This window comes from Peromyscus eremicus, chromosome 4, assembly GCF_949786415.1.
Source record: "Peromyscus eremicus chromosome 4, PerEre_H2_v1, whole genome shotgun sequence".
Lineage (NCBI taxonomy): Eukaryota > Metazoa > Chordata > Mammalia > Rodentia > Cricetidae > Peromyscus > Peromyscus eremicus.
The window spans coordinates 67033091-67060877 of record NC_081419.1 but is presented as its reverse complement, the minus strand read 5'-3'; the positions used below and the strand labels follow the sequence as shown (position 1 = coordinate 67060877).

General features: G+C 44.6%; 1 protein-coding gene and 1 pseudogene across 2 annotated transcripts in view; both read left to right on the top strand.

Annotated features, from left to right (window-relative positions):
- The first annotated feature begins 3740 nt into the window (after positions 1–3740).
- On the top strand, positions 3741–4217 carry LOC131908379 (large ribosomal subunit protein uL15-like; annotated as a pseudogene).
- Positions 4218–13602: 9385 nt separating this feature from the next.
- Ddb2 (damage specific DNA binding protein 2) overlaps positions 13603–27787 on the top strand; it is a 36415-nt gene continuing 22230 nt past the window's right edge. Inside the window, exons 1-3 of one of the 2 annotated variants that reach the window (XM_059260904.1) lie at positions 13603–13950; positions 15257–15354; positions 15875–16066. In XM_059260904.1, coding sequence (XP_059116887.1) covers positions 13824–13950; positions 15257–15354; positions 15875–16066 — 417 coding nt within the window. In that variant the 5' untranslated portion in view covers positions 13603–13823. Of the gene's footprint in view, positions 13951–15217; positions 15355–15874; positions 16067–27787 lie in introns of both variants that reach the window. The other variant, XM_059260903.1, reaches the window with a different exon arrangement.

The following is a 27787-nucleotide window of genomic DNA, read 5'->3' as shown; positions in this document are numbered from 1 at the left end:
TGGCTTCCTGAGATTTTCCAGTAGAATAAAATAATACATAATTACGGGTTGGGGTAAACATTTTAAATGGGTGAGGGGAAGAGAATGCAGGGCTGGGAGCATAGCTCAGTGTGTTTAGCACAAGTAATTCCTAGGGCTGAAAAAAAATGGGTGCTCTGTGTTAATAGCAGATGGAGCATAATTTCCATTAGGAGAGTGTGGGGAAAGACTCTAGAAGCATAGGCTTCTCTTCTCCAAAGACATGTTTGTCAAATAACAGCCAGGTGAAGAGAGTACATGTCCAAGAGCATTCCGGGGCAAGGCCTGGTGACTGATGTATGCACAGACCCTGAAAAGGGACCTTGACCTTCTGGGAAGAAAGTAGAAAGGGTAAGGCATGGTGACTGAGATGGGGAAAGGCCACGACACCCACAGACGGCTGGCAGGCTTTGTGAGTTTCTTCCCAGGCAGGAGGAGGCCTAGGAGCGATGTGAGGGAGGAGTGGGCTCACGGGTCCTTTTGGAGGCTGGACAAGGAGGCCACTAAAGAATCAGCAAATAATGGCCAGTATGGCCCACAGGCCAAAGAATGCGTTTAACTTGTTTTATTTTTTTTTTTTTTTAGATGATTGGAAAATAAAACTCAAAAGAATATTTCACATGAAATCCAAATTTTAGAGCCTTGCTCACTTACATACAAATTGTCTTTTGTCGTTTTCACACAGCATTACCCAAGGTGAGTAGCTGGATCAGAGATTATGTGGTCTTAAAGCCTAAAATACTTACTTCTTGGCTCTTTTCACAATAAAACTTGGTGACCTGTGGACTAGCGAGAGCCTAAAAGCCGGAAGCCCACTTAGCAGGTTACCACAGACACCAGGCTGAGATGACAGTGGCGTCCCTCTCTCCCGATGACAGTGGAGCCGTGAGAAGTGGAGGGAGACGGAGGAAGCAGTTCAAGGAAAGAGCTTCCAGAACTTGCTAATGGCACTTGAGAGACTGAGGCAGGAGGGTCACCTTGGGTTTGAGGCCAGCCTGGCCTATACGGAGTGAGACCCCGTCGTCACAATGAACAAACAAGCCAACAAAGCCAGGAGCAGCAGCTCATGCTTGCACTCCTAGAACTTGGGAAGCCGAGGGAGGAGACCTTTCCATACAAGTTTGAGGCTAGCCTCTTCTACATAGCAAGATCTGGGCCATCCAGAGGCACACAATAAAACCCATCTGAGGTTGGGGCAGGATGCAAAAGAGAGAGGGAAGGGAACAGAGGGGAGAGAGGAAGAGAAGCAAAAGGGAAAGAAAGATTGAGGATGGGTTGAAGTGATGAGATGTACTTCAAAATGACCCACAACTTGTGGTTCTAGAATAGGACCTTAGTAATACTTGGAAACATGTGATAAGGTGTATAGCTTAGCTGATAGTGTTTTTTAGTGTTAGCTTCTGCATCCCTGATTACACAGTTAATTTTTGTTTTTGTTTTTGTTTTTCGAGACAGGGTTTCTCTGTGTAGCTTTGTGCCTTTCCTGGATCTCTCTCTGTAGACCAGGCTGGCCTGGAACTCACAAAGATCTGCCTGCCTCTGCCTCCCGAGTGCTGGGATTAAAGGCGTGTGCCACCACCGCCCAGCATACACAGTAATTTTGAGACCAGCCTGGGCTACAGTAAGACCCTGTCTCAAAAATATAACCACAGTTGGGGTGGTGGGCTGAAAAGAAGTCTAGCAGTTAAAAGTTCTTACAGCTCTTGCAAAGGACCAGAGTTCGGTTTCCAGCAACTACGTTGGGCGGTCCCCTGTAACTCCAGCTCCAGGGGATCTGATGCCCTCATCTGGCCTCTGAGGGCACTGCACTCATATGCACATACCCACACACAGGCATACATATATATAATTTTAAAAATAATAAAATAAATTTAAAAAATCTCTCTCATGCAATACATCCCAACTGCAGTCTTTCCCTCCCTCCACTCTTCCTAGTCCCCCCCCCCCCAACTCAGATCCACTTCTCTTCCATTTCCCTTCAGAAAAGAGCAGCCCTCCCAGGGTTATCAACTGAACACAGTATAGCAAGTTACAATAAGACCAGGCACAAACCATCATATCAGAGCCGGGCGAAGCAACCCAATAGGAGGAAAAGGGTCCCAAGAGCATGAAAGAGTCAAAGACACCCCACTCCCACTGTTAGATGTGCCACAAAAACATCAAGCTAACAACCATAACATATTTGCAGAGGGCCAGATGCAGACCCATGCAGGCTCTGTGGTTGCTGATTCAGTCTCTGTGAGCACCTATGAGCCCTGCTTAGTTGAGTCTATGGGCTGTGTTCTCTTGGTGTCCTAAACCCCTCTGGCTCCTACAGTTCTTCCTCCCCATCTTCCACAGGGTTCCCTGAGCTCCAAGGATGGATATCTCCAGTTTGGGCTCTCTCTCTGCTTAATGTTTGGCTGTGGGTCTCTGTACTTGCTCCTGTCAACTGCTGGAGGAAGCCTCTCTAATGACAATTGGGCTAGGCATCAATCTATCATTAGGAATCATTTTATTGATTTTTTTTTCTATCATAATCTCCAGGCTATCTAGCCTCCGGTTCCTTGTCATCCAGGCAGTGTCCAGCATGGGCTCCCTTTGATGATGTGGGCCTCAAATTAGATCAGTCACTGGTTGGCCATTCCCACAAGTTCTGCACCCCCATTACCCCAGCACATCTTGCAGATTGTAGTTCGAAAGGTTTTGTGGCTGGGTTGGTCTCCCAGTCCCACCACTGGAAGTTGCCTGTTTACAGAAAATGACCGGTTCAGGCTCCTTATCCTCCATTACTAGGAGTCCTCACTAGGGTTACCCTCATAGAATTTTGGGAGTTTCTACCGCACTACATTTCCACATTGCCCCCCAAATGCTCTCCAACTCCAGTTGTTTGTCTCCACACTCTCGTCTTCTATTTCCCCTCCCATCTTGCCTGTTCCCTTAATCTTAAAAATAATAATGGGAGCCGGGCGGTGGTGGCGCACGCCTTTAATCCCAGTACTTGGGAGGCAGAGCCAGGCGGATCTCTGTGATTTCGAGGCCAGCTTGGACTACCAAGTGAGTTCCAGGAAAGGCGCAAAGCTACACAGAGAAACCCTGTCTCGAAAAACCAAAAAAAAAAAAATTAATAATAATAATAATAATAATAATAATAATAATAATAATGGGAGTGTGCATTAGAATTTCAGGCATGGACCACCATTCCTGGCTTTCATTGTCTCATTTCAAAGTTCTTAATTACATCTGCAAGACCCTTTTTCTAAATAAGTTAGCATTCACAGGCTCTGGGGAATAGGGTGTACACTTATCTTTCCAGAAACTAATCAGTTAAGCCACTGTGCAAGGCTTACTAGGAAGCAGAAGCTGCTGGTCTTGGAAAGCTCATCAAATTTCTTCTTGAGCTTTAAAGATAGGCAGATTTCACAAGTTGTCTTTATGAAGTTTCACAAGTGTGCCTCTTTTTTTTTTTAATTTTTATTTTGCAATACAATTCAGTTCTACATATCAGCCACGGATTCCCTTGTTCTCCCCCCTCCCGCCCCCCTCACCTTCCCCCCAGCCCGCCCCCCATTCCCATCTTCTCCAGGGCAAAGCCTTCTTTTCATAATGGATCAGAGGCCCTCATGCTGCCAACTCAAAGGTGGCTTGGTCATCTATCTAGACTGCCTATAATCATAATAAAACTCTTCAATTCTGAGCCCGTATGAAATAGACAGAGTTAAGAATAAAGGAACAGCTCTTTCCATTCTGCTGCCGCCATGCCATCCAGACTGAGGAAGACCCGGAAACTCCGGGGCCACGTGAGCCACGGCCACGGCCGCATCGGTTAACACCGCAAGCACCCAGGAGGCCGCGGTAATTAATGCTGGAGGCATGCATCACCACAGGATCGACTTCGACAAATATCATCCAGGTTACTTTGGGAAAGTTGGTATGAGGCATTACCACTTAAAGAGGGACCAGAGCTTCTGTCCGACTGTCAACCTGGATAAATTGTGGACACTGGTCAGTGAGCAGACACGCGTCAATGCTGCAAAGAACAAGACTGGAGCTGCTCCCATCATCGATGTTGTGCGATCAGGCTACTACAAAGTTCTGGGGAAGGGAAAGCTCCCTAAGCAGCCTGTCATCGTGAAAGCCAAATTTTTCAGCAGAAGAGCTGAAGAGAAGATAAAGGGTGTTGGAGGTGCCTGTGTCCTGGTGGCTTGAAGCCACCCAGGGAGGTTAAATTAAATGCTAACATTAAAAAAAAAGAATAAAGGAACAGTAAATGTGTCTGTGAGCCAGATGCGTGGTGAATATCTGTAATCTCAGAAATTGAGAGATAGAGATAAAAGGATCAAAAATTTGAGGCTAGGCTTGGCTATATAGCAAGTTCAAAGCCTACCTGGGAGACTTAAGACCCTGTCTCAAAATTCAAAGTAAGCAGAGGCTAGGGAGATGGCTCAGTAGTTAAAAGCACTGCCTGATCTTCCAGGGGACCCAGATACAATCTCGGCACCCATGTGGCAGCTAGCAACCATCTCTCATTTCATTTTGTTCTAGGGAATCCTGTGCCCTCTTCTGGCCCCCTTGGACACAACATGCACGTGATGCCCAGACACATGAAAGCAAAACACTCACATACATAGAATAAATCTAAGTAAATAGTATTCGTGTACCCACTCAGAAGTTGGCATTTCAGAAAGACATATGTAGATTTGCAGAAAACCACTTGTTTTAGTTTCTTTCTTAAAAAATATTTAAATTTTTCTATTTATGTGTGTGTGTATGGTTATGTGAATGGATGCCATGTATGTGGTGCCTGTAGAGGTCAGAAGAGGGAGGGATACTTCAGAGCTGTTGTGTAGTTACAGGCAGTTGTGAGACACCATGTATGGGGCTGGGAATTGAACCTGGGTCCTCTAGAAGAGCAGGAAGTGTTCTTAACTGCTGAGTCAGCTCTCCAACCCTTAGTTTCCTCTCTGTTGCTATGATGAAATATTCTGACAAAAGCAACTTAAGAGAGAAAGGGCTTCTCCTAGTTCACAGTCTGTGGTGGTGGGGAAGGCAAGGAAGACATCAAGACCTCGAGGCCCAGCTCCCAGGTGATTCTGTGGTGTTGACAATAGCACTAACCACTGGACCACCTGGCTAAAGGCCTCACCAGTAAGAACCACAACTAATGAAGCAAATCACTCTTTCCTCTGCATTGAGAAACTTACTGGAGTGGTTTGGGCAGGTTTAATTGTCACATGGTCCAGGAGTTACAATGTCCTAGTAGGGACAGGAGCCAAGGCAGGGCAGTGGAAAGGGGAGTGGGAAGATGGAATTCGAAGGAATGTAAACGCCGTTCTCCCAGCCCCGCTAGCATGTGACTCGTCTCCCATAGGAAACAAAGAAACATTTTCCTTTCTGTTATTTGGGATTTCTGCAGTCCTTGGAAGAGAACTTTGGGTTGGAAGAGTAGAAGGCATCACAGAATTCAACCCCTGTCGTGATGGCTAACCCACCCCACTTCAGAATGACCTTGAACCTTGTATTGGTTAGTTTTATGTCAACTTGACACAAACTAGAGTATTTGGGAAGGAAGATTATCAAGTGGAAAGATGCCTCCATAAGATTGGCCTGTAGACCGGGGGTGGGGGGTGGGGGGGGGGGTGGCGTATGCCTTTAATCCCAGCACTTGGGAGGCATAGGCAAGAGGATCTCTGAATTCGAGGCCAGTCTGGTCTACAGAGCGAGTTCTAGGACAGCCAGTGCTACACAGAGAAATCCTGTCTCCAAAAAAAAGCCTATAGGCAAATCTGTGGAGCATTTGCTTGATTAATGATTAATGTGGGAAGGCTTTGTGGTGCCAACCCTGGGCAAGTGGTATAAGAAAGCAAGCTGAGCAAGCCATGGGGACTGGGGACAGCGCCAGCAAACAGTGTTTCTTCATGGCCTCAGCTTCAGTCTCTGCCTTGAGTTCCTGCCCTGACTTTTTTTTGTGGATTTTTGTTTGTTTGTTTGTTTGTTTGTTTTTGGTTTTTTTGGTATTTTGAGACAGGGGTTCTCTGCATAGTCCTGGCTGTCCTGGATCTCACTCTGTAGACCAGGTTGGACTCAGACTCAAAGATCTACCTGCCTCTGCCTCCCCAGTGCTGGGATTACAGGTGTGCACCATACCGTCCTACTGTCCTGACTTTTTTATAAACCCCTTCCTCCCCAAGGAAGTTGCTTTTGGTAATGTATTGTATAGCAGTTTCTGCCAAGATTGAAACAATCCATCTTTCAGGGAAGCTCCTCAAGACAGAACAACTCAAAACAGCTTCAGGGCTGGTCCTGGTGGCACATACCTGTAATCCTAGCAGAGACAAGCAGATTTCTAACTTCCAGGACAGCCTGGTCTACGGTGTGAGTTCCAGGACAGCCAAGGCTACACAGAGAAACTCTGTCTCAAGAAAGAAATGATACGGACTGGAGAGATGGCTCAGAGGTTAAGAGCACTGCTTACTCTTCCAAAGGTCCTGAGTTCAATTCCCAGCAACCACATGGTGGCTCACAACCATCTGTAATGAAATCTGGCGCCCTCTTCTGGCCTGCAGGGATATGTGCAGACAGAACACTGTATATATAATAAATAAATAAATCCTTAAAAGAAAGAAAGAAATGATACATAGCTTCAGGAAGTCCCTGAAACTGACCAGATTCACAAGGTTCTCTTTCTCAGAGTAAGTAAAAGGCTAAAAGACATTCTCAGACAGGCCGAGCTGCCCGGAAGAGGGTTAAAGCAACTGAGTCACTTGGAAGGGACATTCACCAACCTGTTGAGCTGCCTACAGGCTGTGCAGTGTGCCCCCAGCTTTGTAGCAAGCCAGTAAGTAGCATCCCTTCATGGCCTCTGCCATTAGCTCCTGCCTCCAGGATCCGGTCCTGTTTGAGTTCCTGTCTTGACTTCCTTCAGTTATGAACAGTAATACAGAAGTGTAAGTCAAGTAAACCCTTTCCTCTCCAACTTGCTTTTGGTCATGGTGTTTCATCGCAGCGGTAGAAACCCTGACTAAGACAAACGCTTGATTGGGAGATTGTATAAAAACTTCCATTTGAAGCACGTTACTGTTTGCAAAATACTTTACGTAATTATTAGCACTGAGGCTATTGCTGTGCATGGCTGCCTGGAGGAGATCCTGGGCACACTTACCGTGCCGTTTCATGGCAGGATATTAAGTCAGTGTGTGGACAGTGCCTCACTCCCCCACAGTAAAGACTGAAGGTGTTCATTTATTTTTTCATTTGTTTTTTTACATAGTACCCAAAATTATGAATTGTGTGCATGTAATTTTGTTTTTGTGGCATAGGGGATCAAACCTAGCACTTTATGCATGCTAAGTACATGCTATACCACTCAGGTATTTTCCCAGCCCAAAAATGATCTCTCTATTTATATATACATAAACACACACACACACACACACACACACATATATAATGCATGGAAATGTACTTATATGTCATGTGTATTTAGCAATCTCTTAATATACTTTTATAAACCATGTACAGAAATGGGTAATTCAAAATAGTTTGAGAAAAGATGAAGGAAATAAACTATAATCATTTTAATTGTTACTTAAATGTACCAACTATTTAGGAAGGTTGCTTAAGTAGAGAAGCTTTTGTTTCAGATTTTGTTTTACCTGTTTTTTTCTTTCTTAGTTCTTTGTTTGTGGGTTTGGTTTTGTTGAGACAGGGTCTCATAGAGCCCAGGCCTCCCACCTTCATTTCCCAAGTGGAGAGGCCGGGACAGGACTCTCCTACGCTACGTGTCCTTTCCTACGCTCACTGTCTGGTCACTTGAGACTGGGTCTCACAGGGTGGGAAGCTCACTGTGTCAGCCAGGCTGAGAAACCAGACAGCCCTCAAGATCTGCCTGTGTGAGCCTCTCAGTGCTACTGAGGTTGGGAGAAGCATGTTCGGCCATACGCAGTTTTTTGAATGTTTAAAGATTTGAACTACAAGTTCAAACTACAAACGAGTCCTCTTGCCCACTGAGCCGTATACCCGGCATTTTTTGTTTCCTTCCCGCTTTCTTCTCTTTCTTTCTCTTCTTCCTCTTCCTTCTCTTCTTTTTCCTCTTCCTTCTCTTCCCCTCCTTCCTCACCTCTTCCTGGAACTGTTCATATGTCCTCAAATTCACTACCCTCCTGCATCAGCTTTTTCCAGGCACTCGGATTATAGGTAGAGAAGCATTTTTTTAATCTACATTTTCTAACTTTTGTGATAAAATAATGTAAAGTCGGCCTGGGTCTAAGAGGACCTCATTTTGATGCTTCACTTGATAACTGCCATAGCTAGAAAAGCTATGCAGATCCAAACTGAAAGTCATCATTAGATGTTCTTAATGTCTTCATTGTCTTTAATGTTGGGGAGAGATGGCTCAGCAGTTAAGAGGACTTGCTGCCCTTGCAGAGGACCAGTTATCCACAACCACCCGTAACTCTAGTTCTAGGGGATTGGCTGCCCTCTTCTGACTTGTAAGGCACCAGATATGCATGTGGTGCGCATACATACATGTAGCTAAAACACTCAAACGTGTAAAATAAATACATGTAAAAAAGTTGTGTGTGCGCACATGTGTATATGTATAACGGCCTCAACTGTCATTCCTTGGGATTTGAGACAATGAGTCTATCATTAGAACCAGGAGCTTACTAGTTAGGTGAGGTTGCCTGGTCAACAGGCACCAGGGAGCCTTCTGCCTCTGCTTCCCCAACACTGGGGTTACAAGTGAGTGCCAACATGCCTAGCATTTTCTGTGGGTGCTGGAGATCTGAATTCAGGTCCTCAAGTTCTCACAGTTAGTGTTTCTCTGACTGAGCTATCACTCTAGCCCCAATTAAAAATATTTTCAATAGTTAGGGGATGGTGGTACATGTCTTTAATCTCATCACTCAGGATACAGGGGCAGGCGGATCTCTGAGTTTCAGGACATCCAGAACTGTTACATAGAGAACCCTGTCTCAAAAAACCCAAAAGTTAATAAATAAAATAAAGTATTTTCAACAAAAAATATTCAAAGAAATTTTCAATAAGATGGCTAGTAAATTTTTTTTAGCTTTAATATCTGACTTATTGTTTCCAAAATTATAGTGTTTAATCTCACATTCAATATTCCCAGAGGATTCAGGGTCTCATTTAATATTATTAGGAATTTGTTCATATTTGGACATTTAAACATGTAGTAGAGATGCCAAACAACAAGAACTCTGGATGCTTGAGTTCTGCTTAGTCTGCTTCCTGTTCTTTAGGAGGAATTTGAGTGTTCTGCAAGCTTTGCAGAACGCTGCAGCCTGTCATTTACAAACCACTGCCTGCAGTCGGGGTGTGTGGGAAGCCTCTCCCAGCATCTGTGTGGCTCACAGGAGGCTTTGCAGATTCAGCAGCACTGGGGTTCATAGACAGCCTGAGTGGAGTTGGAGTCATGTATCAGCCTGCTCCAGGACAATGATTCCTACCAGATGAACACCTCCCACAGGTGGTCTGAAATCTTGCTTTTTGCTGCCTGCATGGCAACTCACAAGATCACAGATTTTAAACCTGGGAGGGAAGCAACAGTTCTCCTCCTTCCCCTCCAATCAGGTCCTGATGTGGAAACCAAAGCACAGAAGAGGGAAGTGATGAGTTGCAGGTAAAGTCTAAGCACGGCTTTCATCCACTCTGCTCTATCTGTTCTAGAAAACACTCCAAAGAAGCCACGTGTTGTTGTGCAGATCAAAGACACGGGTATTATTTAGGGCCATACCCATGGTCAGCCCATGGTCAGCCCAGCTTCCAGTGTGAGTGAACACGAGACCATGATTTGCTGCAACTAGCAGCTTTGAAAGAACTGCTTTGTGGTCCCCTATAGTAAAAGTAGTATCAAAAAAAAAAAAAAAAAGAATGCACACACACACACACATAAGTAAAAGTAGTATCAAAAAAATGCACACACACACACACACACACACACACACACACACACACACACAAACACAAAAAAAAAACAAACCAAAAAAAACCCCAAGCTTCTACAAATGAGTTTCATGGCCACAGCCTGACACTGGAGCAACACTACACTGTGTACCCCTTTATCAGATTACCATCTTGAAGATACACATATAAAATACACTTGTGCATCCTGCATCTGGTGGCTCATCAGCTGGGAATGAATGACATCAGGCCACCAGGCAGAGGTTTTATTGTGAAATGAGGAAACAAAGCACACTCTGGGTTAAAGGTGCCTCAAAACCACAACCTGAAACCAAGCGTTTTGTTGGTGTGTGCAAGGCAGGTTTCCATTTGCTCACAATTAGTTCTAGCCATCATGGAAAATATCCCAGTTCTAAAAACCAGATTCTGGGAAAACCTGGCACTAAGTGTTTCTGTTGTTCATGAATCAAACACAGCTCACTATCCCCTTCTGGTCTTTCATTTCCTGTTCTCTCTGCTGGAACACCTTCCCCTTTTCCTCTCCAGTCTTTTACAGTTTTGTAATTCTCTTTCGTGTGTATAGGTGTTGCCTGCATGTGTGTCTGTGTACCACATGTCCTGAGAAGGACAGAACCGGAAGTCACAGATTGCTGTGAGTGTTGATGTGGGTGCTAGAAATTGAACCTGAATTCTTTGGAAGAGCAGCCAATTGCTCTTAACCCAGGCTGGCCTTAAACTCATGGTCCTCCTGCCTCTACCTTCCAAATGCTGAGATTACAAGACAGACAATGAGTTCAAGGCCAGGGTGGGTGGCATGAGTCTCTGTCTCAAAAGGGTGGCAAGCAAGCAAGCTTAGCAGGTAAAGCACCTGTGTTCGCTCCCCAGAACCCCTGTAAAGGAGAGACCCAACTCCACACTGGCCTCTGAGCTCTGCACAGGAATGTGGAGCACATTCACTCATGCACACAATTCTCACTGACAATTTTCTTTTTATGAAATCTCTCCTGTGTGTATGAGTGTTGCCTGTATGTATGTCTGTAGAGCACTTGAGTGTCTGGTCCCCTTGAAGGCCAAAGAGAGCATCGGATCCCCTGGAACTGGAGCTACAGACAGTAGTGAGCTCTCCTGTAAGTGCTGGGAGTCCTCTGGAAGAGCAGCCAGGGCTCTTGACTGCTGAGTCATTTCTCTGGCCCTAATAATAAACTTTTAGAAAATAACCCTGTTGCGTGTCACTTTCTTCCCCCATACTTTAGCCTTTCCCATTTTCACAACGGAGAATGCGTATTACAGGGAAGGTGTTAGATCAGGAGCTGGAGGTGATGTGAAAATAAAAGGAAGCGGCCATCTCCAGAAGCAGAGTTGTTCTTGTAAATGAAGGGCTGCATGCAGTCTCTCCAAGGAAATGAGAGTGCCCAGTGGCCTGGAGCGTCTTGGCATTTTATCGGATAGAAAAGGGGGAGCTTTGGGGATGGAAGGGTCCATCTACAGGTCAGTTCCCCTGCAGTCTGGAAGGGTAGGGTATGTGAGTCTCCTTATTAGAAGTTTCCACGGTGCTCCCTGTCAAGCCAACTTTCCAAGTTTCTCAGTCCCCCTGGGGCTTTTAGGTGATTGACCTTCAGAAGATGGGACATGGCTCTAAGAGGGGGTTGTCCAGTGTTGGATGCTTTGGGGGAAGAGTTCAAGGAAGGAAGGCTTTGCTCTGGATGGAGACCTTGAGGAAACAGGTGTAATCCTCTGGTTAACTATTGACGGTTTCAGAACGTGCTACTCCCAAATGTACCACTTTGGCATAGTGGTTATTTTGAGCTAAGGGTACATAAAACACAGCAGGAAAGCTTCTAATCACACACACAGAAACACAGACACATATCCATCTAAAGCCAAATCAAGATATTTCCTATGAGAAAAGCATCCCCTCCTTGAACCAGAAAGATGGCATTCTCTTTCTTTTGTTTGTTGTTATTTTTGCTTTTGGGTTCCATTGTCGTTTGTTTTGAGACAGGGCCACATTGTATAGCCTAGTCTGGTATGGAACTCACTGTGTTACCCAGGCTAGACTCAAACTCGAGTAATTCTCCTGCCTTGGCCTGGGTGGGATACAGGCATATGCCACCATGCCTGAGTAAGAAAATAACATTATAGGCCAGGAGGTGGTGGTGCAAGCCTTTAATCCCAGTACTCGGTGGGCAGAGGTAGGTGAGTGTGAGTTCAAGGCCAACCTGGTCTACAGAGTGAATTCCAGGACAGCCAGAACTACACAGAGAAAGCGTATCTTGAAAAACAAAAACAAAGAAAACAAACAACAAAAAAGAAAAAGAAAATAACATTATAAGCCAGATGTGGTGGCACACACCTTTTTGTTTGTTCGTTTTTGTTTTTGTTTTTGTTTTCCCGAGACAGGGTTTCTCTGTGTAGCTTTGCAACTTTCCTGGAACTCACTCTGTAGCCCAGGCTGGCCTTGAACTCATGGAGATCTGCCTGGCTCTTCCTCCTGAGTGCTGGGATCAAAGGTGTGTGCCACTTGGCCACACAGCTGCCATGACAGGTTTAGGGGCCCAGACACAGCTTCTGTGACAGGCTTACTGGCAGGCAACACCCAGATCCAGGAAAGCCTTAAGCTGATACCACCCAGGGATGTACCCAGGGGTGAGGAAGTACCTGACATCCCAAACATTCCAACCATTAGATAAGGTGGCCAGGTGTCCTTGAGTCTAGCACACACCTATTTTTTGTTTTACAGATACCCCTAGATAATTGTCAGCCAATCAGGGTCCTGGACCCTGGAAATCCCCTCACCCCAACCTCTGCTATGATAAAAACTCTGCCCCACCTGAGCTCAGGGCTCTCTGCTCTCACGGCTGTGTGGGACAGACAGAGGGACCAAGCTCTGGAGCTTGAAATAAAGGTTCTTTTTACATGCAAGGATTCGGTCTCGGTGGTGGTCTTTTGGGGGTCCCCGCGATCTGGGCATAACACTTCCTACGTTTTTGAAATATACAGCATATGACAGTAAACTACAGTTACCATAGCACACCAGGTTTTCTCACTCTTATCTGACCCCTGTTACAGTGTAGTCCAGGCTAACTCTTCTGCCTCAGCCTCCTCAATCCTGGGAGTTACAGACCTGACACATGCCACCACCTGTCCTTCCTTACCGTATCCGTGAGGTGAAATACATCTGTAAAGTGAGAGCAAACAAGCAAAAGCTGTGGTTGGCTAAGCATAAGCAGTTTTCTTAGTGAGCAAAACAGAGAAATATTTGGCTATTTCCACATTTTTAGACACTTCGATCTTTTTGTTTGTTTTGTTTTGTTTTTTTGAGACAGAGTTTCTCTGTGTTGCCCTGGCTGTCCTAGAACTCACTTTGTAGACCAAATTGGCCTCGAACTCAGAGATCCACTTGCCTTTGCCTCCCGAGTGCTGAGATTAAAATCCACCACCCCGGGGCTGGATCTTTACTCTTCTTAGGATATGAACAGTCTACTTTTACAGGTACAACACATAGACATTCCAGTTCTTAGGGAGTTAAACAAGCCTTCCCAGCCGGCTCCACTTGTTACCCCACGTGCCCCGCCTTCCCGGAAGAGGCGGGGCCGCTAGGGGCGGAGCGGGCTCGAGGGGGCGGGGCGGTCTGGGGGCAGTTCCGGGGGCGGGGCGGGGCCCTGGGTAGCCGTCCCGAGGGGGCGGGGCGGTTCCGAGGGGCGGGGCGGTCCTGAGGAGGCGGGGCGAGGCTAAAAGGGAAGCTGCCCTAGGAGCGTTTGGCGCGAAGTTACCTTAGCTGGGCTACCTGCGTCGGCGCTGCTTCGTACGTAGTCTCTTCCTGTCCTTTCCTCAGAGGCTGTTTAGTCCTCGCTTCGTAATTTTGCCACTGGGCTTGAGAGCTCCTCACGGAGTACGCCATGGCTCCCAAGAAATGCCCAGAAACCCAGAAGCCCCCAGACGTTGCGGTGCGCCTCAAGAGCAAAAGCCGCAGAAGTCCTCAGGAGCTGGAGACCGAAGCCAAGAAGCTGCGTGTGCAGGGTCCCGGTACGGCCTGTGCTGCTGCCTTAGCTTCCCGCTGGTTCAGGGTGCTCACGCCAGAGGCCGAAGCTGGGTGGAGGGTGCTTATGTCTAGGATCCTGGAGCAGTTCCTGGTCCCCGTCGCCTCAGGCTGTGATTTATTTGGGAGGTCTGGGGTTCGAACCCAGGCCTCGAGTACGCAAAGCAAGTGGTTTGCCCCAGAGCTATACGCTTCAGACTGCATTTTAATTGCCAGTTCATTGACACCAGAGAGTTAAGTTTAACCGCCCCCCCTCTGCACGCCAAGTGACAGGAAGAAGCAGATGAGCTCCATCACTGTAGATCCACAGTGCCCACTCTTCTTTATTCCAGAAGTTTTACACACACATCGTTTCAAAGTAATCCTGCCTTCCTTAGCCCCGTGGTTGCTGAATTTCCAGTCAGTGTTGTTAGCTCTATGGCCTTGAGTTTCAGCTGAGAGTCTGAAATCCCATCCCTCCTTTCTTCAGGAAGCTCATTCTCAGAGGTTTACCAGGGCTTGAACCTGGGGCTGTAGGAATGTTCTAAGTTGATGGAGTAGTTTTTATCCATCAGAGGAGAGGAAGATTGGGTCCACGAATTGGTGATTCAGAATTGCTTTATTCTCGTTATACTCTAGTTTACCTCCCCCTCCCTGGAAGCAACCTAGTCAGTTTAGAGCTTATCTAAACCCTACTGGATCCTTCTGGTTTCTCCTTAAGTAACAGTTGCTTGTTATATTATTATTATTTTTTTAAAAATATGGAGTCTTACTGTGTAGCCCAAGCTGGCCTCAAATTCAAGCTGTTTCTGCTGCAGCCTTCAGAGTGCTAGGATTACAGTTATACACTGCTGTATTTGGATACCTCTTACATTATTTTAATATAAAATTAAACAAACGTCTTTCCTAAGCAATTGCTTCTTGCTGCCCTATGTGGTATGTGATTTTAAGATTGTCTCTCAACTCCTACTAATTATGTCATCCCACACAAGAAAAGTCTGCAGTGTACTTTACTGTGTATCTCTTTGGCTCAGCTTCTAGGAACCCTGCAAGGTCATACCCAGGTTAACTTCAGAATCACTGTTTGGAAGGGTGTTTTGGAGAAGGGTTATGACTTCTTTATTGGGTTGAGTGAGACTCACCAGTGCATGGAAAAGGCTTTTAGGAAATGATCAGACAGATTGGCTGTACTGAGTGAAATAGCAAAGGGTTCCAGGGGAAGAGCCTTTCCTGGGGTTGTGGAGAGGAAAACGTGTGTGCGTTCCTTCTTGGCAGTTTCTAACAGGAAATGTGAGTCGTGCTGCCTTTTGGCAGAGTTGTCTCGCCTGCAGATCCCTCCACGGAGTAGCAGCATCATCAAGGATCTTTACCACCATAAGTTGGGCAAAGCCAGCTGGCCATCACTACAGCAGGTGAGATGTTTCCTGTCTGAGGTGCTCAAAGGTTTTCAACTATTGCAAGCTCTAACTAGATTAAAAAAAAAGATTGGTTCAGCAGACTGTCAGAATGGTCAGGCCACCTGGCTATGATGACTGGCCTACTGAACACTAGTCAAGGAGAAAAAGTTTTACCCTGTAAATATCCCGGCTGGAATGCATTCTGCCCTCTTGTTTCCAGGATTAGTTCACATACATTGCAGATATTCCATGCACAAGACTAGAGAAGACTTAATGTTTACTCATGAAGGAGCCAGAGAGTGACAGTTTACCCAGGACCTGACTTAATTTTTATTTATGTTTCTGAGACAAGATCTCACTATGTAGCCTTGGCTTGCCTGGATCTCTGTATGTAGACCTGGCTGGGTTCAGTCTGACAGAAATGCACCTGCCTCTGCCTCCTGAATACTGGAGTTAAAGGCCTGTGCCACATCCCAGCTCCGGACATGAGTTTGTATTCAGTGAATTCAGATTAATTCTATTTTCTCTGTATTAGGGTCTCCAGAAGTCCTTTTTGCACTCTCTGGCTTCTTACCGGGTATTCCAAAAAGCTGCCCCCTTTGACAGGAGGACTACATCCTTGGTCTGGCACCCGACTCATCCCAGTACCCTGGCTGTGGGCTCCAAAGGGGGAGACATCATGATCTGGAACTTTGGCATAAAGGACAAACCTGTCTTCATTAAAGGGGTGAGTGGTTCCAGGTGTCAGATGGTTGCAATGTATAACTGTTTATTGGAGGAATGGAAGGAGTGATATCTAGCAAGGTGGTTGGGAGCCAAAGGAAGTGGGTGTTTTTTTCCAAACTTATAAATGGTAACAAAACTCAAATATGTTTGAATACTGGCCTTTAAAATATTAAAAGGTATAGACTAATCATTCATAGAGTCTCTGTTCCTCTTCCTCCTCCTCTTTTTCTTTCTTTCTTTCTTTCTTTCTTTCTTTCTTTCTTTCTTTCTTTCTTTCTTTCTTTTTTTTGGTTTTTCAAGACAGGGTTTCTCTGTGTAGCTTTGTGCCTTTCCTGGAACTTGCTCTGTAGACCAGGCTGGCCTTGAACTCACAGAGATCCGCCTGGCTCTGCCTCCCGAGAGCTGGGATCAAAGGCGTGCGCCACCACCGCCCAGCCTCTTTTTCTTCTTAATCTTCTTTTTGAGATAGAGTTTCACTGTGTAGCCTTGACTGTCCTGAAAAGCATTATATAGATCAGGCTTGCCTCGAATTCATGGAGATCTGCCTGCCTCAGCCATGCCCTCCTGTATCCCTTCTTACTTAGTCTCAGTTTGTCTGTCTCTTCTGTGTTAGTTTTTCGTTACTCTGACAGTACCCTCGAGAAATGACTTAAAGGATGAAAGACAGTTGTAGAGATTCCATGCTTGTTGGCTCTAGTTTATCTGGGCGTGTGCGCATCGTGATAGAAGAGCATTGTAGAGCAGAGCTGCGCATCTCATCACCGTCAGGAAGCAGAGAGACATTGATTCCTGACCTGGAGGAAGCGATGCATTTGAAATGCATGTCCCCCAGTGGCCGGCTTCCTGCAGCCAGGCTCCATGTCCTCCTAGCCCATTTAGTTTGAAGCCCATTAATAAATTAAGGCAGTGATGAAGTTGGCACCCTCACCATGCAGTCACCTTTCAATGCCATCACCTGGAGACCAGACCTTCAATATATGAGCCTTGGGGGCGGGGCACAATTCATACCCAAACCGTAGCACTTCCTGTGGTTCAGGTACACCAGCTACTTCTATTCCTTTTGTTTTTCCCTTGGGCTGGAGTTCTCTTTTCTGTAGTTTTCTCTTGGCTGGCTCTCACTTACAGTTCAAGTCTCCACTTAATCTGCTTTTCCCTTTTTTTTTTTTTTAAGATTTTATTTATTTATTTATTTATTTATTTTTTTGGTGTGTGAATGTTTTTCCTGCATGTATGTATGTGTACCACATACATACCGGGTGCCTTCAGAGGCCAGAAGTGGGCATCAGATCCTTTGGAACTGGAGTTATATAGATGGTTGTGGGCTGCCATATGAGTGCTGAGAACCAAACCTGGGTCTTCTGCAAGAGCAGTAAGTGCTTCTAACAGCTGAGGCATCTCTCCAGCTCCTAATCTGCCTTCTAATTATTTAATTATTTATTTTTGAAACAGGGTTTCACTATGTAGCTTTGGCTGGCTCAGAACTATGTAGACCAAGTTTGCCTTGAATTCATTGAGACCCATCTGCCTCTGCCTCAAGAGTGCTGGTATTAAAGGCACATACCACCATGACTGGATTGATTTGCCTTGTTAAAGAGCAAGTAGCCCCCACCCCACCCAATCATTACCCCACCAGTAATTGCCCGGCTTCACATGTCCCTTAAATACTTACCAGTATTTGAAATATTGTATTTCTCTATCTTTGCCCATTGGAAATAGTCACGATGGCAGGGACCTTGTCTTTCTATTTTGTCGCCATATCCTCAGGGCCTAGAACAGCCTTTGGCCGAGAGTAGCTGCTTTGTATTTGTTGACTGAATGAGGAGCTTGAAGAACACCTGGACAAAGGGATATAAAACAACTAACAATGCCGATCGATGCCTAATGCTCTTGAACACAAAAGGAGAGCCCCCGTGAGTTAGAGATGATGGTGATGGCTTCATGGATGACTGAGGAAGAGTACTTAATCAGGAGAGAATAAGGAAGGCATGGTGCTCAGGTGTCAGTCAAGATTTGAAGATTTGGTGCAGTTTTTAGGTGTTTTGTTGTCCCACCACCTGCCCCTGCTTCTACTGTTAGGGCTCAAAGGCAAACCTACCACAGAACTACATCTTGACACCCGCCACTTAAGTTTTTATTGTTTACTTTGTATTTGTTTGGTTTGATTTGGGTTTTTTGTTTGTTTTTTGTTTGTTTGTTTTTATTTGTTTGTTTTGAGACAGGGTCTTTCTTTTTTTTTTTTTTTTTTCTGTAAAGAGAAATTTATTTATTTCACAGACTGAGGAGCTAGGAATCCAAACAGGATGTCACTGGGGCTGGCAGTGTCCCACCTTAATGGGAAGCCTTGTGTCTCTGCACATAGACTCTTCTCCCTCCCCAACTATGTCAGGGACTCTGTCCTTAGGGCTCCACTCCGATGATTCTAATCACTTCCCAAAGGTCCGTTTCTAGATACCACAGTCTGATTCAGTTTCTACCCTCTCGCTGCTGTTAGTGCAAGATTTAGAGGAAGAAAGGCCTTGAGACAGGGTCTTTCTATGTAGCTCTAGCTGGCCTGGAACTTTCTATTTAGACCAGGCTGGACTCAAACTCATTGAGATTATCTACCTCTGCCTAATGTGTACTGGAACTAGAGGTATGTGCCACCATGCCTGGCTATTTGATTTGCTGGAAAAAAGGGTCTCATTTTATTCCAGGCTGGCCTTGACCTTTCTGTGTAGCTAAGGATGACTTTGAATCTCTGACGATTCTTCTATATCCATCTCTCAAGGGTGTGCAATTATAGGGGTGTACCACCATGCTCACCAGTCCCCTTAGAAATGGTCTAAGATGCTAAAGTTTATCTTCAGTTGCTGAGATATCTGTTGGGGACTAAGGGGGTCCAGCCCCTCGATAGTCTCTTTCCAGGGTCCAGGAAGAATCTACAACCAGCTGATAATTACTCTTTGAAGAAAAGAAATGAATCTATGTACACGAAATTCCTTATTATTCTCTCTCTACAAGCTTATACTCTGCTCTCATTTTTAGCTCCTTTCTTGCCCAATTTCTCTTTACATTTATCTGTTGTCCCCTCTAGGTTCTATCTTAATTTCTTCATCTTAGTTCTGCCCCATCTAGGTTCTCATCTATCTAGTTCTTTCCCATATCAGCTCCTCTCCCATCTCCTTTCTCTCTCATCTTGTTCTCTCTCATCCTGTTCTTCCTCATCTGGCTCTTCCTCATCTTCCATCTCGTTTCTCTAGTACTCTCTTCTAGCCCTTCAACCTAGTTCTTCCCCATCTCAGTTTGTTCCTCTCAAGTTCTTACCCATCTAGTTCTTCCATTCTCTTTTCTCTTCTCCATCCCGTGCCCTGGAAGTTCTGGTATATATACACTTACAAGCAGTAACCCCTTGGCAGTGCAAAGCCAGGCTTCCAGGGTCAAACAGAGGGGTGATAAGAATCACACAGAGGGGCAATAACTGTTAATTACCATTTGCAACCCCAAAGGGAAGTGACCAATGGGGAAATGAAGTAACTAAAGGCTAAATTCAGGTAATAGCTAAGAAGAGGGATCTTATGTGCTCAACTATAGTCTTAAACGTGATTGGTAGAAAATGTTAAAAATCTGTGAGTTGCTAGGTCAATGGGAGAAAATAAAACTGCCTTCTTTTTTCCTGTGGCTCCTATCTGTCCAAGCTATCTGCCATTTTTCTGCAGGGTGGGGGAAAGTGTGCTTGGTCACTAGGCAACCTGTGTACAGCTAGATGCCTCTGGTGATAGTTAAAGGGAGATCTGGAACTAGAGGTAAGATTTGGGAAAGGAGGAAGTTAAGCTTAGTTGGCACATCCGCCAGGCCTTCTCAAACAGGTAGCCTGGATGCTTAAGTCTGTTCTTAGAGAGTACAGAGGTATCTCTGATAAGGTACTTTCCTCCATCTGGGGATGGACCTGGCCGGATGCTGCCAATGATGATAATTACAGGGAGGCTTGAACTGGGGTTCAGGCTGAGCATAGCTGTTAGCACAGAAGGTTATCTAAATATTCCCAGAAGTGGTTAGGTAAGGAGTTAGAGGTATATAAAGTTAGTAAGGCTGTAAGAAAGGAGGGTCCGAGCTGAATTGTGTAAAGCTATTACTTTACGTCCACCTGACCTAGGCGGTGTCTCCTTGTGGAATTTACCTTAAATCAGGAGACTTGCATGTGGACTGTTATTTCTGTTAGTCCTTGAAAGTGGCTAAGGGAGATATCTGATTCCAGAGAAAGCCTTTCCTGAGGCTGTTCTCCAAATACCTTGAATGTGTATGTCCAGAGAGTGATCAGTCCACACTGTTAGCCCTTCTTAGGGAAAAATCAACTGGGAAAACTATGAAGGCACACATGATTTTCATAACAGAATACAGATGATATATAACAAGCCAAATAACACCAAAAGCTTCTTGGAATTTGGCTTCCTCTGGAGGAATTCCTTGACTTTGCCATAACCAGCTGAATTCTTATGATACATTCCTGCAGCAGATATCGGCTCTCTAGGACATCTGCCTTGTCTGGCTGGTAGCTGACATTGGAGAGTTGTACTATAAAAAGTGACTTTTGGCTGGGCGGGGGTAGTGCACGCCTTTAATCCTGGTACTGGGGATGCAGAGGCAGGTGAATCTCTGTGAGTTCGAGGCCAGCTTGGTCTACAAAGTGAGTTCCAGGACAGGCTCCAGAAGGTACACAGAGAAACCCTGTAACACGAATCTTAAAAGGTCTTATTAATAAAAACAAACCCGGAGCCAGGTATTGGGGTGAACGCTGAATGATCAGAGAAACAGAACAAGCCACATCCAACCTCACCTCGCCAATTCCTCAGCTGATCTTGTTTCCTCAGACTGGAAGCCTCTGAATCCTCATCTGAATGGATCTCAGCTGAACTGCTGCTAAAAGCCTAAAAGCTTAACAAGGGCTCTATTTCCTGGTCCTCACACCTTATATACCTTTCTGCTTCCTGCCATCACTTCCTGGGATTAAAGGCATGTGTCACCATGCCTGGCTGTTTCCAGTGTGGCTTTGAACTCACAGAGATCTGGATGGATCTCTGCCTCCCAAGTGATAGGATTAAAGGTGTGTGCGCCACCATTTTCTGGTCTCTATATCTAGTGACCGTTCTGTTGCCTGACCCCGGATAAGTTTATTAGGGTGCACAGTATATTGGGGGACACAATATCACTACAAAACCCTGTCTTGAAAAACAAAAAAAAAAAACAAAAAAAGGTGACTTTCTAGTTTTAGAATTAAGTAAAAAAACTCCACAGACCTCAAGAAGTGAAACAGGTTGTGGGGGGGGGTGGTGGATATATAGTTAGTAGTAAAGAGACAGTTTTTTTTTGTTTTGTTTTGTTTTGTTTTGTTTTTTGAGACAGGGTTTCTCTGTGTAGCTTTGCGCCTTTCCTGGAACTCACTTTGTAGACCAGGCTGGCCTCGAACTCACAGAGATCCGCCTGGCTCTGCCTCCCGAGTGCTGGGATTAAAGGCGTGCGCCACCACCGCCCGGCTTAAAACTTTAAATTTTTTTTTTTAAGATTTATTTATTATGTATACAGTGTTATGTCTGCAGGCCAGAAGAGGGCACCAGATCTCATTACGGATGGTTGTGAGCACCATGTGGTTGCTGGGAATTGAACTCAGGACCTCTGGAAGAGCAGTCAGTGCTCTTAACCTCTGAGCCATCTCTTCAGCCCCTAGTAAAGAGACAGTTTTAATGCAAAAATGGAAGTCCTAAATTTTTGGATATGGTTGTTTTTTCCTTTTTCAAATAAAGCCTGAAAGTATATGTATGGTCTTTATATATGTGCTGTATGGTTTTTGTTGTTTGTTTATTTGGTTTTGGTTTTCTTTCTTTTTTTATTTGGTTATTTTAAGACAGGGTTTCTCTGTGTAGCCCTGGCTGTCCTAGAACTCACTTTGTAGACCAGGCTGGCTTCAAACTCATTGAGATCTGCCTGCCTCTGCCTCCTAAGTGCTGTGATTAAAGGCGTGCGCCACCACAGCTTGGTTTTCTTTTCTTTTCTTTTTTTTTTTTTTTTGAGACAAGGTCTTATTATGTAGCCCTTGATGGCTTGAAACTTGTTAGGTAGACCAGGCTGTCCTGGACCTCACAGAGATCTATCTGCCTCTCTCTCCAGAGTAGAGGAATTAAAGGCATGTGCTACTATGTCCAGCTATCATTGTTTGAGATCAGATCTGCTAGTAGCCCACACTGGCCTTGAATTCCCTCCTTTTCCTACCTCCTAATTTTAAAAAGTTACACATGGACATAACATCAAAGTACCATTTTTAAAATTATTTTTCAATTGTCTTCAAATAATAGAAAATACCTTATTAACCACTTTATTTTCTTTCTTGAGACAAGGTCTCACTATGTTTCCCTGGCTGGCCCTAAACTTCTAGGTTCCAGTGATTCCTAAATAGATGAGACTTGGACTAGCTCACTGTACCTAGCCTATCCCTGGCACTAGTTAACTAGTCTTCAGAGGTTTTAAATATTTTTGTGGCTAAATAAGATAAAGCACACACCTTACTTACATTCTAGCTTACCATTTCTCCAACTCTAGTTTAGAATTGGAAAAGGTGAAGTTGTATCCCAGATGAGGCCTCTTTAAGTGGGAGGCTTTGGGAAGCAGCTCATGGGAAAGGCCAGCTTGGACAGGCATGGGAGACCAGGAGTCAGGGTCTAAGATGGGTGTCAAGAGGACAAGTGCAGAATTTAGAAGGAAGATGGCCAGATGAGTGCTGAGGAAAGGGCTGTGTAGATTTTCTGCCCCTCTAACAGCGTGGGTAACAAGAAGGGGAAGTTTAAATTTAAGCCAGAACAAAGAATTCCGGCAGGAGATTTCCCTGCCCCCCAGGAATCTAGGACATGGGAGTAGAGAAACGTGGTTCACCTGGAGGTGATAAGCAGTAGTCTAAAATATTCTAGGGGACAGCATCCTGACTAAAAGGAGAATGACGGCTGCCTCGAGCTTGTGCCAGACTGAGCTTGCTTTTGTTTCCACACACACACCCCACCCCACTTTTTCTTGTAGAAGAGGGTGTTGAAGGGGTGCACACATGCTAAGCATACATCTATCCCTGAGCCACACCCCCAACCCCCTGCATCACCTTTATTATACATTTATATTGTTATATATGCCCAGAACCAGAGTTTCCTTACACTGCCATGGAGACCGGTTTGAGCATTTGGAGTTTGTGCCTCACAGGGAGCTAGCTTGGAGCAGAGAAAAGGTATGTTAGTGTTTGTGTACCCCCAGATGCTGATAGAAGGTTGCTTGAGAACAGTTACAGGGTAACAGCAGGGCCATGGTTTGTCACTTCAGTGATCCTGGCTCTGATCTTAACATCTTTCAAACCCTTGGTGAGGAACTATGCATTACATTTTCAAAATGAAGAAATCCTTAATGTATTCTTGTAAAACTTATGTCCATTATAAAATTCAGGTAATAGAAGTTTATAGATTTAAGTAAATATCCAAAATCCCCATTTTTGAACATTTCTTTGTGCGTGTATACACTATCACACACATCCATTCATCTCTTCTAGTATTAGCACATAAATATTCTATCATAGAACATTGCGGTTTACTTATTATGTCAAATACTTCCCCAGTACATCATACTACACTAGTACCTAGGTTGGCCTTGAACTTACTGTGTAAGGATGACTCTGAACTTCTGATCCTCCCTGCCTCAACTAGGATTACAAACATGTGTCATCATACCTGGCTCTGTAATTTTACTTTTTTTCTCTTTCCTTCCTTCCTCCCTCCTTTCCTTCCTTCCTTCCCTTTCTTTCCCTTTCCTTTCCTTCCTCCTTTCCTTCCTTCCCTTTCCTTCCCTTCCCTTCTCTTTCCTTTCCTTTCCTTTCCTTCTTTCTTTCTGTCTTTCCTTCCCCTTCCCCTTTCCCTTCCTTCCTTCCTTCTCCCCCTCCTCCTTCTTTGTCATTGGCAATGCCTTTCATTTTAGTGTCTGCAGTGTAATGCAGACCTCATCAAATGAGTTGGGAAGTACTCTCTCAGCTTCAGTTTTCTGGGTTTGTAGACTTGGTACTATTTCTTCTTTAATTCTGTATATATATATATATATATATATATATATATATATATATATATATGGTGTAGGTGAGTGTACATGTGCATATGGATGCTCACACACATATGTGTGGAGGCTAGGAGTCAACCTTGGGTGTCTTCCTCAGTCACTCTCCACTTTAATTTTTGAGACATAGTCTCTCACTGAACCAGGAGCTCACCAGTGTGGATAGGATGGTGGCAATGAGTTCAGAGCTACAAAATGAGATCTTGTCTCAAAAAAGAAAAGAAAAAGACAAAAGTGACAACAACCCCCACCCCAAAACTACTATTGAATTCATTTCTTTATATTCTTTTTTTTTTTTTTTTTTTTTTTTGGTTTTTCGAGACAGGGTTTCTCTGTGTAGCTTTGCGCCTTTTCCTGGAACTCACTTGGTAGCCCAGGCTGGCCTCGAACTCACAGAGATCCGCCTGGCTCTGCCTCCCGAGTGCTGGGATTAAAGGCGTGCGCCACCACCGCCCGGCGTCATTTCTTTATATTCTTGCTCCTCTCCTTGGAAACTACTGATCTGCTTTCTCTCCCTATAGATTAATTTACATTTTCTTGAAATTTCTTTTTTTTTTTTAAAGATTTATTTATTTATTATGTATACAGTATTCTGCCTGCACGTATCCCTGCAGGCCAGAAGAGGGCGCCAGATCTCATCGCAGATGGTTGTGAGCCTCCATGTGGTTGCTGGGATTTGAACTCAGGACCTTTAGAAGAGCAAGCAGTGCCCATAACCTCTGAACCATCTCTCCAGCCCTTCTTGAAATTTCTTATTTATTTATTTTTTTCCCAAGACAGAATCTCTCTGTGTAACTTTGGCTGTCCTGGAACTAACTCTCTGTAGACCAGGCTGGCCTTGAATTCAGATCACCTGCCTCTGCCTCCCGAGTGCTGGGATTAAAGGTGTATGCCACTGTGCCCAGCTGAAAATTCTTATATAGATAGTCATAGAAAATATACGCTTGATTTTTTGGTTTAGCTGTTTTTACTTGATTTGAGATGCATCTGCCTTTCTATGTGTATCCATAGTTTTTTTTTTTCCTTTCTGGATAGTGTTCCATTATAATAATACATTATAATTTGTCCATTACCTGTTGAAGAATGTTTATATTTTTCCAGTTTTTGATTGCTACAAATAAAAGTGCTATGACTGTTCATGTACAGTATTTGTATGGAAATATTTCTTTTCTTTAGTAAATACTTTGGACTGGTGTGGCTGGGTTTAGTGTAGAAATCTTTTTGTGTGTGCTCTTGAGACCAGGTGTCTCTATATAACTCAAGCTGGTCTTGAACCAACAGTCCCGAGGCCAGCTATAGTGTGGAAATCTTTTACAGGTGTGTGGAGGTTATGGGGGATTGAATCCCAGGCCTTGTGCATGCTAAGCTACTCTTACTAAGCTACAATCCACCCTCCCTTTTTTAATAATGTAAAGTACAATATTTTTTTAGATTTATTTGTTTTATTTTTTATGCATATGAGTGTTTTGTCTACATGAATATATGTGTGCCACATGCATCCTGGTGTCAGGAGGTCAAAAGGGACTTTATTCCCTGGAACTGGAATTACGAATAGTTGTGAGCCACCAGGTGGTGCTGGAATTCAAATCTGGGTCTTCTGTAAGAACAAGTGCTCTTAACTGCTGAACCGGCTCTCTAGCCTACCTCACAACCCTATTTTTGAGATAGGGTCTCTATGTAGCCCAGGCTGTCCCAGAACTACCTATGTAGAATAGGTTGACCCGGAACTCACAGAGATTGCCTGTCTCTGCCTCCTGAGTACTGGGATCAAAGGTGTGCGTCACCATGCGAACTCCAAAGATTTTATTTTTTGAGACAGGATTTCCTTGTGTAACAGCCCTGGCTGTCCTGGAACTCACTCTGTAGACCAGGCTGGCCTACAGATCCACCTGCCTCTGCCTCTGCCTCTGCCTCTGGAGTGCTGGGACTAAAGGCATATGCCACCACCACTTGGCAAAGATTTTTAATTGTAGAAAACATATTTGTCACCAGGCAGTGGTGGCGCATGCCTTTAATCCCAGCACTCGGAAGGCAGAGCCAGGGGGATCTCTGTGAGTTCGAGGCCAGCCTGGTCTACAGAGTGAGTTCTAGGAAAGGCGCAAAGCTACACAGAGAAACCCTGTCTGGAAAAACCAAAAAGAAAAAAAAAAAAAAAAGAAAACATATTTGTCTATCTATTGTTACTTCCAAAGCCCTTCATGCTTTTGTGTGATCTACATTTCTTCTTGGAAACATCTTCCTCTGTCTGAACAAAATCCTTTACTATTTTCTGTAATATAGATTAATTGATGATGAAATTTTTCCATTTCTATTTGCCTAAAAGAGAATTTTGCTGTATTTTTAAGGAAGGTGTTTTTATTATATATAGAATTCTAGGCCTGTATGGTGGTGCACGACTTTGACCCCAGCACTCAGGGGGCAGAGGCAGGTGGATCTCCGTGAGCTGGAGGCCAGCCTAATCTACAAAGCAAGTTCCAGGGCAGCTAGGGCGGTTACACAGAGAAACCCTGTCTGAAAAAACCAACCAAACAAAAAGAATTCTAGTTCCATAATTTTTAGAAAATCAATTAAAAATTTTACCTTTAGTTATTGTTTTTCTGTGAGAAAGAGTACTCAAATATATGAAAATCAGAGGACAGCTTGCGGGAGTCGGTTCTCTCCTCCACATGTGGGGTCTGGGGATTGAACTCGGGTCATCAGTCTCGGCAGCAGCGAGTACTGCCTTTACCTACTGAGTAGTCCCACCAGCCCTACAATTACCTTTTAATTGACAAATAAAAAATTGATATATTTATGTTGCACAATGTGTTGTTCATTCATTTTTCTTTCAGTATTTCAAATATGTTTTCTTTTTTTTCTTAGTTTTACTTTTATTATTTTATTTTAAAATTATGTGCATGTACGTGTGTTTCTATGTGGATATTTGTATATGAGTGCAGGTGCTCTCATAGTCCAGAAGGCATCAGATCCTTTGGAGTAAGAGTTACATACAGGTGCTTGTAAGCTGCTCAAGGTGGGTACCGGGAACCAAACTCAGGTCCTCTTCAAGAACTTTTAACTGCTGAGCCATCTCCAGCCCCTTCAAAGATGCTTTCTAATGAGAAGTTTGCCACCAATCTTATAAATATCTCTATATGAATATTTTTCTGGCTCCTTTAAAAATAGTCCTCGCCGGGCAGTGGTGGCGCACGCCTTTAATCCCAGCACTCGGGAGGCAGAGCCAGGCGGATCTCTGTGAGTTCGAGGCCAGCCTGGGCTACCAAGTGAGTTCCAGGAAAGGCGCAAAGCTACACAGAGAAACCCTGTCTCGAAAAAAAACCAAAAAAAAAAAAAAAAAATAGTCCTCATGTAACCCATGCATGGTGGCACACTCCTGCAATCCTAGCTCTTGAAAGGTGAAAGAGGACCAGGAGTTTAAGGTCAGTCTCAGTCTACAGACTGATTTGGAGGCCAACCTGGCTACATGAAACCCCCGCCTCAAAAAAATAAAAGGAAGCCAGTGGTAGTGGCGAATGCCTTTGATTCCAGAACTCGGGAAGCAGGGGCAGGAGAATCTATGAATTTGAGGCCAGCCTGGTCTACACAGCAAGCTCCAGGACAGCCAGGGCTACAT